The sequence below is a fragment of the Pristis pectinata genome, chromosome 8 (assembly GCF_009764475.1).
Source record: "Pristis pectinata isolate sPriPec2 chromosome 8, sPriPec2.1.pri, whole genome shotgun sequence".
NCBI classification, from domain to species: Eukaryota; Metazoa; Chordata; class Chondrichthyes; order Rhinopristiformes; family Pristidae; genus Pristis; species Pristis pectinata.
The window spans coordinates 25190420-25203185 of NC_067412.1; the positions used below are offsets into that span (position 1 = coordinate 25190420).

At 39.9% G+C, this 12766-nt stretch overlaps 1 protein-coding gene across 1 annotated transcript in view; it reads right to left on the reverse strand.

The window, feature by feature from the left end:
* card11 (caspase recruitment domain family, member 11) overlaps positions 1-12766 on the reverse strand; it is a 212752-nt gene that overhangs the window by 57755 nt on the left and 142231 nt on the right. The window contains exons 9-10 of the mRNA XM_052021291.1: positions 6160-6348; positions 3827-3875 (exon numbers count right to left, since the gene is read on the reverse strand). Coding sequence (XP_051877251.1) covers positions 3827-3875; positions 6160-6348 — 238 coding nt within the window. The remainder of the gene's footprint in view (positions 1-3826; positions 3876-6159; positions 6349-12766) is intronic.

Genomic DNA, 12766 nt, shown 5'->3' on the forward strand with positions numbered 1-12766 from the left:
AGTTGAATGGAAAATTAAAGTGACAGGATGCTTAGAGTTGACCCCATGGACTGAATACAGATATTCCTCAAAGTGGGCACCCAATCTGTGTTTGGTTTCTCCATTGTGGAGGAGACCACATCGTGAATACTGAACACAGTACATTAGCTTGGAAGAAGTGTAAAAGAATTGCTGTTTTGTATGAAAGGACTGTTTGGGTACCTGGATGATGAAGAGGTAAAAGGCATTGGATCTCCTGTAGTTCCACAAGAAAGTGCCATGAGAGCGGGATTGGTTGGTGGAGATGCTGGAATAGACTAGAGAGTCTTGAAGGGAACAGTCCTTTTGGAATGCTGAAAGGGTGAGGGCAGTAAGATATGTCTGGTGGGAGGATCTCATTGAAGCTGGCAGAAATTGCGAAGGGTAACACATTGAATGTGTAGAAACTGGAATTCGCTACCACAAGGAATAGTTTTGGTAAATAGTATGGATACATTTAAGGGGAACCTGAAAAAGCATGAGGGAGAAATGAAGCAGAGGATATATAAGCTAGGGTTAGATGAGGAAGGGTGAGTGGAGGCTCAGGTAGAGTATAAGCAAAGTCCAGTTAGGCTAATGGCCTGTTTTCTGCATTGAACCAGCAAAAACTGGTGGTTATACAGAGAAAGTAGTTACCATCTGTCGAGAAAAAAATACAAGTTATTGTTTCAGCTGGAACCTTTCCTCAGAATTGGTTTCATTTGTGTACAGCAGCTGAGATTTGCAAAAGGGTTCCAATCCTCTTTGAAAATCGAGAGAGGTCTTTTACAGAATGTCACTCTGATTATAAGCTGAATTACATTATCTTCTAAAATTGAACCAACTCCACCAGGCCCCCAATTCACATGCCTCACTTAGCTGTACGTATATCTAGCCTGGTGACCCACAGCTTCTGCAAAAAAATTATGTGAATGCATTAAACACTCAAACACTTGTTTCAAATGGACAACATTTCAAAGCTCAAATCTTTAAATATCATGATGGAATTTATTGGGTATCTCAGGCATACTTGGAAGTACAATTATTTTTCCTTACTATGGTCTCCATTGAGCTTTTGATGAAATAAAAAAAATGTTAAATACATACTGCAATATCTTGACTTTTTCCCAAAATTATTAATGAACATAACCTTATTAATGCTCCATAATCTTTAGAATTATCATGGATAGGGATAGGAGCGAAGAGGACGGGAAGATATTTAATTGGGGAAAAGCGAATTATGAGGCTATAAGTCGAGAACTTGAGAGTGTGAATTGGGATGACATTTTTGAAGGGAAATGTACTATGGAGATGTGGTCGATGTTCAGGGATCTCTTGCAGGATGTTAGGGATAAATTTGTCCCGGTGAGGCAGAGAAAGAATGGCGGGGTGAAGGAACCATGGGTGACGAGAGAGGTGGAAAAACTAGTTAGGAAAAAGGCGGCAGCATACATAAGGTGTAAGCAGCAAGGATCAGACAGGGCTCGTGAGGAATTTAGAGTAGCAAGGAGGGAACTTAAACAGGGACTGAGGAGAGCGAGAAGGGGACATGAAAAGGCTTTGGCGAGTAGGGTTAAGGAGAATCCCAGGGCTTTTTACTTGTACGTGAAGAGTAGAAGGATGGCTAGAGTAAAGGTAGGTCCGATTAAAGACAAAGGTGGGAAGCTGTGCCTGGAAGCTGTCGGTGAGGTTCTCAAGGAATACTTCTCTTCAGTATTCACCAAGGAGAGGGGTCTTGATGACACTGAGGACAGTGTTGGTAAGGGTAATGTTCTAGAGTATGTAGATATCAAGAGAGAGGATGTGTTGGAGCTGTTAGAAAATATTAGGACAGATAAGTGCCCGGGGCCTGATGGAATATTCCCCAGGCTGCTTCGTGAGGCTAGGGAGGAGAATGATGAACCGTTGGCTAGGATCTTTGAGTCCTCGTCGTCTATGGGGATGATACTGGAGGATTGGAGGGTGGCAAATGTTGTCCCCTTATTAAAAAAAGGTAGTAAGGATAGTCCAGGGAATTACAGGCCAGTGAGCCTTACATCTGTGGTGGGTAAGCTGCTGGAAAGTATTCTAAGAGATAGGATCTATGATTATTTAGAGAATCATGGACTGATTAGGGACAGCCAGCATGGATTTATGAAGGGAAGATCTTGCCTCACAAGCCTGATAGGGTTCTTTGAGGAGGTGACCAGGACGATTGATGAGGGTAGTGCAATAGATGTGGTCTACATGGATTTTAGTAAGGTGTTTGACAAGGTTCCACATGGTAGGCTTCTTCAGAAGGTCAGAGGCCAAGGGATCCAGGGAGGCTTGGCTGTGTGGATTCAGAATTGGCTTGCCTGTAGAAAGCAGAGGGTTGTGGTGGAGGGAGTGCACTCGGACTGGAGGGCTGTGACTAGTGGTGTCCCACAAGGATCGGTTCTGGAACCAACACTTTTTGTGATATTTATTAATGACTTGGATGAGGGGGTGGAAGGGTGGGTTAGCAAGTTTGCAGATGACACAAAGATCGGTGGTGTTGTGGATAGTGTGGAGGGCTGTCAAAGCTTACAGAAGGATATTGATAGGATGCAGAGCTGGGCTGACAAGTGGCAGATGGAGTTCAATCCGGAGAAGTGTGAGGTGGTACACTTTGAAAGGACAAACTCCAAGGCGGAATACAAGGTAAATGGCAGGATTCTGGGCAGTGTAGAGGAGCAGAGGAATCTGGGGGTTCATATCCACAGATCACTGAAAGTTGCCACACAGGTGGATAGGGTAGTTAAGAAAGCTTATGGGTTGTTAGCTTTCATAAGTCGTGGGATCGAGTTTAAGAGCCGCAAGGTAATGATGCAGCTTTACAAAACTCTGGTTAGACCGCACTTAGAATACTGTGTCCAGTTCTGGTCGCCTCATTATAGGAAAGATGTGGAGGCGTTGGAAAGGGTGCAGAGGAGATTTACCAGGATGCTGCCTGGATTAGGGAGTATGGATTATGAGGAGAGACTAAAGGAGCTAGGGCTTTACTCATTGGAGAGGAGGAGGATGAGGGGAGACATGATAGAGGTATACAAAATATTAAGAGGAATAGATAGAGTGGACAGCCAGCGGCTCTTTCCCAGGACACCAATGCTAAATACAAAAGGGCATGGCTTTAAAGTAATGGAGGGGGAAGTTCAAGGGAGACGTCAGAGGGAGGTTTATCACCCAGAGAGTGGCTGGTGCATGGAATGCGCTGCCTGGGGTGGTGGTGGAGGCTGATACATTGGTCAAGTTCAAGAGATTGTTAGATAAGCATATGGAGGAATTTAAGATAGAAGGATATGTGGGAGGAAGGGGTTAGATAGTCTTAGGAGTGGTTTGAAGGTCAGCACAACATGGTGGGCCAAAGAGCCTGTATTACGCTGTATTGTTCTACGGTTCTAAGAGGAAAGAAAACAACTGATTCATAATTCCTGCCCCACACTCATATTAGCTGCAACATTATAATTATTTCCGCCTCCATAGCCAAGTGATTTTCCAGTTGGCAAAAAAAAAATCCCAGTTAAAAACCCAGGAATTAATACTATGGAAAATCCCTTTCCAAAAGTCTCAAGCAATTGAACCTAATGCAGGAGATTACAGGGACCAAGTTTTTTTTAATTTGATTCAAAAGTGCCTGGCTTTACAGGCTTTGCTTTAATAGAGGCAGCAGACTTTCTCATGTTAATAGCACCTTATTCAATTAGTGCATCCTGTCTTCTTTTATTGGCTAAGAATCTAAAAGGCTAATAGGTTCACAATGCCTTTTGCAGGAGAGCTACAAAATATATTTGTAAGTAGACAAGATTTTGTTTTTGTTGATTCAACGTACCTTGATAATCTTGATGTCTGGGAAGGGTGCATGGAGACTTGGGCCTTCCCTACATTTTGTATAAAACAAAAAAAATGTGAATACATAAAATACAATTCTGAAGTGCACCACATATATATTATGTGACTATTCAGCTTCCTTGCCATACTCAACACTAAAACTCTTTTAGAATGAGAAACAGATCTTAACATTTTTAGAATTCTTGCATACTTTCATTAATATATACCAAATGGAGTAATTCTTTAACAACTAGTTAACACTTATAGCTTTCCTAGCACTTTAAAGCACAATAAATATTTAATTGATAAAGACATTGAATGAACAGGCAAGAAAGGATTGAGAGGGGTTTGTGAAAGAACAAATGAACAGGAGGATTCTTCTGCTGTCTTTTGAAGTCTACGTGGGAGGTAGCAGGGAGAATACCTTAGGGAGGAAAGTTCAAATGATGGCTGCATATTAATTTAAGGAATTGTCACTAATAGTTGGAAAGAAATAACTTGCAAACAACTTTTAGAAAAAATGCAAGGGATACGTTACTGTGGCAAGAAGCAGAGGGCTCATAGGATGATCAAATGGAAGTGGGCAAGGGTTGAAATAATATTAAGTTGAGACTGATTGGGAAGATTGGAATTTAGGAATAATCTAGGAATTTGATGGCATTTAAGGTAGGTTTGAATAAGAAAATAGTGCCTCTTTAATAAACTATGATTAAATACACTTCTTTATGCACATGTAGGCAAAAATACTTATGCTTAAACATAATTGTTATCATGAACTTGCTGGGGTAATTTTGATAGTGTAAAAGAACCGAGATCAACTCGCATTCTAATTTGCATAGCCATTGAAAGCTAACAATATTACTAATGATACAATATCACCCAATTAAAATGGCCCACATCAGTGCAATAGAAGCCCAGTTGAATACTGATGTGCTTTCTGCCGCAACCTTAAAACTGAGTATATGTTTGGATACCTTCTAATTCTGACAAGGTACAGCATGGAGGAGTAGGGTGTGTGTTTGAATGCATTAATTACCCCAGTATAGTAAGTTTCTTATTTTAACCATGTGTGGTAAGATGAAGTAGAATTAGTGATTTCCCTGTTGCAATAGCTATAAAGTGGCTGAATATGTTAACAAAATGGCTGATTTGAACGGTTTACGCTCTGGTAACAGAGGTAGGCCTGCTTCAAGGGATTTACTGGAAACCATGTGATGATTTCCAGTAAATTACGTATCAACAGACTTGCCTTATAGGGAGTTGTTTGCACTTTTAAGGGAGACAAGGGAAAAGTTGAACTGTATAATAGCAGGAACTTTTCAAGGGGATTTTTTGGAACTTCTCCATGGGCTGGATCGTGACCAGTGCCTGGTGACCTATCATGCTGAGTCTCATTGAAGTGTTGGATTTCCCCAATGACCAAGGACTAGGTGATTAAGAGTACACAAGCAGCGCTGTTACTGCTGATCGCTGATGAGTATTGCTATGAATTGCATGCAACCTTGAGCTTGATTTAATTAGTGGAGACTCAAATAAAGTTACTTGAGTTGCTGATTTCTTTCTTCTTTCAGTTAGGGGTTAAATAAATTTACTTGATCAGACTATTTGTGTGGTTGTGTCTTTCATTGCCGACTCAGTCACTTGAGTGGAATCAGAAGAAACCCAAGTCCTGTTTTGAGACACCATTCTGTTTTGGAGATGGGTTGAATGGCAGATGTTGCTTCTGGGGAGAGACCCTGGGAAATTGGGAAGATCAGCCATGTTGTTGATGAACCAAGAGTTAATCTCCACCTAAAGGACTTCACCAGAATAATGTGTAGCATGGGAAAAGTAATTTAGAATAAAATTATAGAATCAGTGAGAATAACAAAGAAACAGGTACATGCAGAAATAGCTTAGATCACACCATTGCATCACCTCAAATTGCCTCTATAAATTACTACAAGACATTAAGCAGTGTATCATAGACGAGTATAGATTGTAGATCATTCTTAATTTTTTTTGGTTACCATAAGACTTGGAGCCAAGGCTTTCTCTTTGATGGATCACTAATCAATGCAATTTAGGGTCAGTGTTGTGCTGTGTGGCCACAATCAGTTAGAATTGATTTGAATTTACCTGGACTCCTTTCAATTCAGCAATAGGTCAAACATACGAGCCAGGCATGATAAAATATCCCTCATCCCTCAAAGACGTGTCTTGTGTTATATTATAGTGCGAGCTTTGAACACTGCAGTGTTGATGTGGCATTCTGATTGCATCACAAGGACAAAAACTGTTGGATCTTTCTGACAAATAGCTTTCTGTTAACCATGTAAATAAATGGTTACATACAATTCCGAATACTTTAAGGTTCGGTCTCCGTCTTAGTCGAGACTCCTGTACAAAAAATTCATTGTCTTCAGGAGATTCCTCTGAGGTCGATGAACTCGCTTGCTCCTGCGGCTCCTGTCCATTGGTCTTTTGACAGGAATGGCAGAAGTTTTGAGAGATAATGGTGACTGGAATATTCCGTGGCAGACTCTGCATGAGTAGACAGAAAGAATGAACTTTACATTGATCTATTCCCCTTTTCCCTTTGAGAGTTTTCTCCTCCCAATTTTCTCTCATCTAAGGTACATTGGCCCTAAGATATATTTGTGGTTCAATCACAGAAGAGGTCTCCCTCTTGCAGCACCATGACATTAATCCCCTTCCCACACCAACCAGTCTGTAGAATCTCAGAGTCAGACATCAACTTAGTATTGTGGAAAACAAACTGCTGGAGGAACTCAGCAGGTCGGGTAGCATCTGTAGAGGGAAATGGACAGTCGATGTTTTGGGTCGAGACCCTTCATTTGGTCAGAAAGTCAAGGACCAAGCTGGATCCTTGATTTTCTGACCAATAGACTGTAATCAGTAAAATAGGCAACAACACCTCGTCCATGATTACCTTCAACATTGGTGCCCTACAAGGCTGCGTCCTCAGCCCCTTGCTATTCTCCCCGTACACTCACAACTGTGTGGCCAAATTTCACTCTATTTATAATTTTGCAGATGGACCTGACCTCAAACAACAACAAGACGGAGTACAGGAAAGAAATAGAGAGTCTAGTTGCACAGTGTCAAGACAATGATCTTTCCCTCAATGTCAACAAAATGAAGGAGCTGGTCATTGACTTCAGGAAGTGGGGTGGAGTACACACCCCTGTCTGTATCAATGGTGCTGAGGTGGAGATAGTTGAGAGCTTCAAGTTCCTAGGTGTAAATATCACCAACTTGTCTTGGTCCAGCCATGTGGACGCTACAGTCAAAAGAGCACATCGATGCCTCTACTTCCTCAGAAGGCTAAGCAAATTTGGCATGTCCCCAATGACTCTTACCACATTTTATAGATACATCATAGAAAGCATTCTATCCAGATGCATCACATGGTATGGCAACTGCTCTGCCCAAGAACGCAAGAAATAGCAGAGAGTTGTGATTGCAGCCCAGTCCATCATGCAAACCAACCTCCCCTCCATTGACTCTGTCTACACTTCCCACTGCCTCAGGAAAACATTTAACGTAATCAAGGCCCCCTCCTGCTCCACTGTTCATTTGCTCTTTTCCCCTCTTCCAGCAGGCAGAAGATGGAAAAGCCTGAGAGCATGTACCACCAGACTCAAGGACAGCTTCTATCCTGCTGTTATTTGACTCTTGAATGGACCTCTCATACACTAAAGGATGAACTCTTGAACTCTGGATCTCCCAATCTATCTTGTTGTGGCCCTTGCACTTTATTTGTCCATTGCACTGCTCTTCCTCTTTACTGTAACACTATATTCTGCATTCTGTTTTCTTTTTACTACCTTGATGTAATATTTATGGTATGATCTGTCTGGGTGGCATGCAAAACAAAAGCTTTTCAGTAAATGCACCTCAGTAAATGTGACAATAATAAACCAATACCAATATCAGTTGGGTAATTCCTCTTATATCTGTATCAGTTTGGAAATCTCCCAATTACATTCAATGAAAGTTGAAGAGAAAAGATTTAGGAGAGAAAAAGAAGGATACGTTAGTTTATTTTAATTATTTCACTTTTTTTAAATGTTATTTTTGAGCAGTTTAGTTGCTTTCATTAACTTTCATATCTGTAATAATTTTTAAGAACAAATGTCAATTTTATTAGTTTTATTTGAGAAGATCAAAATCAGGGATCATTAATTTAAGTTAGGCATTAATAACTTCAATAGGGAGATTGGCCCACCACATCAGACAAGGCAGGTGTAGAGGTGGGGTGAGGAGTGAAGGGGCAGTGGACAATGATTTCCAGTGGGATTGGCCTAGATATATTGAACAAATGAATCCACAGAACTTCATTTCAAAAGACTTGCATGCACTGTGATATACTCAGACAATAAAAATAGCAAAAATACAATACTAATGCTTTATGCATTTCTAAATTTGCACTCTTGCTTGCATCAATTATATTTATTTAAGACTCCAGCATGTAAATCTGGTGAATTAATACCAATATATCATCCATATATTATCCTATACTGTATATGTGTACACAAAGTAACCAGCACGTACTGTAAACTAATTTTTCTCATTGCTGACTTTACAGATATTTAATAATCAGTTTGTAAAATGTATAATTTGTAACACTGTAATCTAATCTAATATAGTTATGAAATCCTCATCTTGCAGTTCTTTGACTAGCCATATGTGTTGTTGCTAACAGCTAGAGCAGTTTTGAGGAGTTCGGCATTTGATTGTGAAGCTAAATAGAAGAGAGGGAGGTAGGTGAGTGAAAATACCAGCAACAAAATTGATTTTCATCATATAAAGGAATGGGACAAAGAACACCTTTGAGGGCAGCAAAGACAGTTTGATGGATGACTCATTTTCAATAATTGCTCTGTTTTTTTCAAATCAAATGCCAACAATTCAAGATCCAACACAAATATGTAAAGCCCTCTTGCTCCCTCAGATTTACTTTGTGGCTATTTTAATTTCTTGCTTCCTTTTCAAACACATTATAGGAACAGAACCAATTTTAAGCACTTCTGATATTAACTGGATGCAAACTAGAAGAGAGCCAAGGACAAAATACATTAGGGAGGTTAAAGGACAAGTATGCTTGATTGAAAGGAGATGACATGGGGTAAGTATAATGCCTCAATGAATAAGGAAGCATAAGGTGTCTCGATAACCTGGAGTTAATGTGGTTTGAGAACAACTGTTGAGTTATAATTTTCCCAAAAATTTATCTGCTAGGTGTGTGAAAATTAAAATTATCACTTGTTATTAAAGAGCTAATAAACATTGGGTACGGAATAGCCAAAAATTAAACAGAACACACTACTGTTAATTTAAAATGTCAAACTTTTTTTCCCAGATGACTGTCCCATTGACCTTGATCTTAAAGATGCATCACTGATTAAGTACCTTTAATAATTGGGGTTCTGTGTTTTGCTAGCCATTCCTTAGCCTCTGATAGAACTGCTGAATACATAGTTTAAGTTGTAAACTTGTATAACCATGGTTTTGACATGCCATAGATCTATAAAACAGGACCTGTCAATTCTTGGGATTGCATTAGCTTCTCTGAAGCTCTTTATCTTCCTAAGTTGTCATGTATGTACAGTGCAGACACTATTGCTTGAAAGAGATCACTATTCTTATGCTGTGCACACTTCTGGTCTCTATAATACAAAAAGCATGTAGAGTCACTGGAGAAAGCAGAAAAGATTTAGAAGGATGACACTATAACTGAGAGATTATAACTATCAGGAAAGACAGAATGTTTTGGGACTTTGTTCTCCAGAAAAGGACTTAATAAATCTGAAGAAGATCTTTAAAATTTTGAAGCATTTTAATTGAGTTGATGTAAAGAAAACATTTCCATGTGTTATTGAAGACCAAACCTAGGAGCTGTACATACAAGATCTTCATTAATAAACCCAACTGGTAATTGAGGAAAAAATACTTAATTTAGGAAGAGGAACTTCCGACCACATGGAGTGGCTGAGGCAAATAGCTCTGATATTTTTAAGGAGTAATATACTTATTTCCTATGGTCCTTTTCATTCCAGGTTCGGGACACCAAGGCACCTTATTGCCAATAAATTGCTTACATATGGCACGAGGTTATTCAGCCCATCAAGTCCATGCCAGCTCTGAACAAGAATCCCATCAGTCATATTTCCCATTTCTTATTTTCCTCCAATTTATTCTCTCTCACATATCCATCAACTCCCCTTTGATGCTTTTGCTATACAACAATACTAGTGGTTATTTCCAGTAGCCAATTAACAGACCAGTGTATTTTTGGGATGTGGGAGGAAACCAGAGCACCCAGCAAAAACCCACATGGTCACTGGGAGAACAAGCAAGCTCCAGATAGACGGCACATTGGTCAGAATTGAACCCAGATCCCTGGAACTCAGGCAGCAGCACTAACTGCTGTGCCACCATGCCAAGCATTTAAACTGTTCACAGGTTGAAAGAACAAGGGACCTAATTTGCACATAATAAACTTCCACAGTGGGCAACATGATAAAGACCATGAAATCTGTTCATGTGCTCCTGCTGCGAGGGGTAAATCTTGTCCAGCACATTGTGGATAATGCCACTGCTCTTCTTAAAAAACCTGCTTTAGGATCTTTTAAGTTTCCCTGCCAGAATGGAGTGGGCTTCAGTTTTATATCTTGTCCAAAACTCAGTACCTTCAATCATGCAAAACTCCCTCAGTAGTGGGCTGAAGTGTCTGCTTTGATTTTTGTACTAGGGCAAATACGTGAGGGAGAGGGCAACAGAGGTTATGCTGATGAATTTAGATGTAGGGTAGAAAGAGACCCTTATGTTGCCTAAATACCAAGAAAGATGATATGGTCTTAGTGTCCTTTTTCTGGGTCATATCTTTTTGATAATTCAGTGTAAGCAAAATCAATAGGTTGAATGAACATCTGACAATCACACTCAGTTGTTTCTGCATGATTGGCATTTGTGGGATTTTCTATTTTCATGGCAGATGAAAATCAGGCAAAGAGATGTCTAAGCAACCTGTGGGGAGGGAATGCACTGAAATGATAGGTTTTCACTCACAGCCAGTCTGAACTCTGACCCTATAGTATCCAAAATTATTCTAATTTATAATGTTCGCCAAAACCCTAATGTGGAAGCCTAATGTGGAATGTTGTTGCATGGGGAGCCAAGGGTGAGTTTCAGGGACTAATGTTCTGCACCCCAAGGCACCCAAAATTCCTTTGCTCCAATAATAAATAGGAATATTCTTCAGCCATCCTATACTTAAAATAGACTTTAGGACCCTTAATGAACAAGTGAGGGTCCTATTACCCATTCTAGTTCCCCACAGCTGTGTTGGATTCTAATGAGCGAAGCAGGCTGATGTGATAAAGAGACATAGTCACAGAGCCATACACCATGGAAACCGGCCCTTCGGCCCAACTGGTCCATGCTGACCATGATTCCCATCTAAGCTACTCCCAGTTGCTCATATCCCTCAAAACCTTTCCTGTCCATGTACCTTCCCAACTGTCCAAGTCTTCAGTGACTAATTGAGCTTAAATTTGCAGTTTCTAAATATGGTTCAAGTGAGGCTGGGAGGAGCAGGAATTCTTCCTCATAGGCCACAGTACTCATGATCACTCCTTTCCTCGCCACATCTTCCCTGCTTCCTTAGACTTAATATTAGGACTGTGGCTGGGAAAGCTCAACCACTCAAATCATGTCCAAAAATTGGCCAAAAACAATTCTGACTTATCTATTAGACTGGCATTCATATATAATTTTAACATAACAAGACTCCAAGAAATGGGAACAAAATTATTTGCTGAGATGATTGCTTAACACATCAATAATATAATCTCTTATAGTACTAATCCACCTCCACATATATAGTATTGTTATGTATGTTATGTGGATATTAATAGACTTCAAAGAGATATAGACAGGCTGGTGGAAATGGGTGGACGGGTGTCAAGTGAAATTTAATGCTGAGAAATGTGAAGTTATATATTTTAGGAAGCGTGAGAAAAGGCAATTTAAACCAGAGGGCACAATTCTAAAAGGTTTAAGAGACTAGAGAGATCTAGGGGTACGTTTCTCTAAAAGTGGAAGGCAAGTTGAAAAAGTGATTTAAGAAGCTGTGCAAGGAGTCACAATGAATCTGTATAAGAAACTAATTTGCCACAAACTGAAGTTTTACATCCAATTTTGGGTGCCACTCTTCAGGAAAAATGTAAAGGCTTTAGAGAGAGGCTTTAGAAATTTACTAAAATGATTCCAAGCTTGAAGAGCTTTAGTTAAATGGATAGACTGGGATTGCTCTCCGTGGAACAGAGGTGGGTGTGAGGAGATTTGACAGAGATATTCAAAACCATGATGGGTATAGATAGAGAAGAACTGATCTCATTGATGGAAGAGTTAAGAACTGGGGATACAGAATGAAGGTAAATGGCAAAGGAATCAAAAGTGACAAAAGGAAAAATATATTATAAACAGTGATGTGGTTAGGCTCTGGAATACCCTGCCAGATGTAGTAGTGGTGGCTGAAAGAATTGTGGGTTGAGTGTCCAAAGGAAAAAATTTGCAGGGCTCTGTGGAGAGGGATGGGCAATGGGACAAGCTGGATAGCTCTTACATACAGCTGGTATAGACTTGATAGGCTGAATAGCATCTTTCCATACTGTAACCATTCTGTGCACAACAAAATGATTCTTCTCTCTCAAGCTATTCACCTGTATATAGAATGAAACTTTAACGTCCTTCCTTGTTTGGGTTGGTCATTTATCTGAAACACATTGTGTTTAACTTTTTATTGGTTTTAGCCAATTCCACTTTAATTGATATACAGAGATGTGAAAGAGGTTAGTTTTGAGTTTACCTTAAATTGCTAAACTGACCACTGCCAAAAAGAGGGATTGCATTTCTAAAGACAGAACAGGGGGGA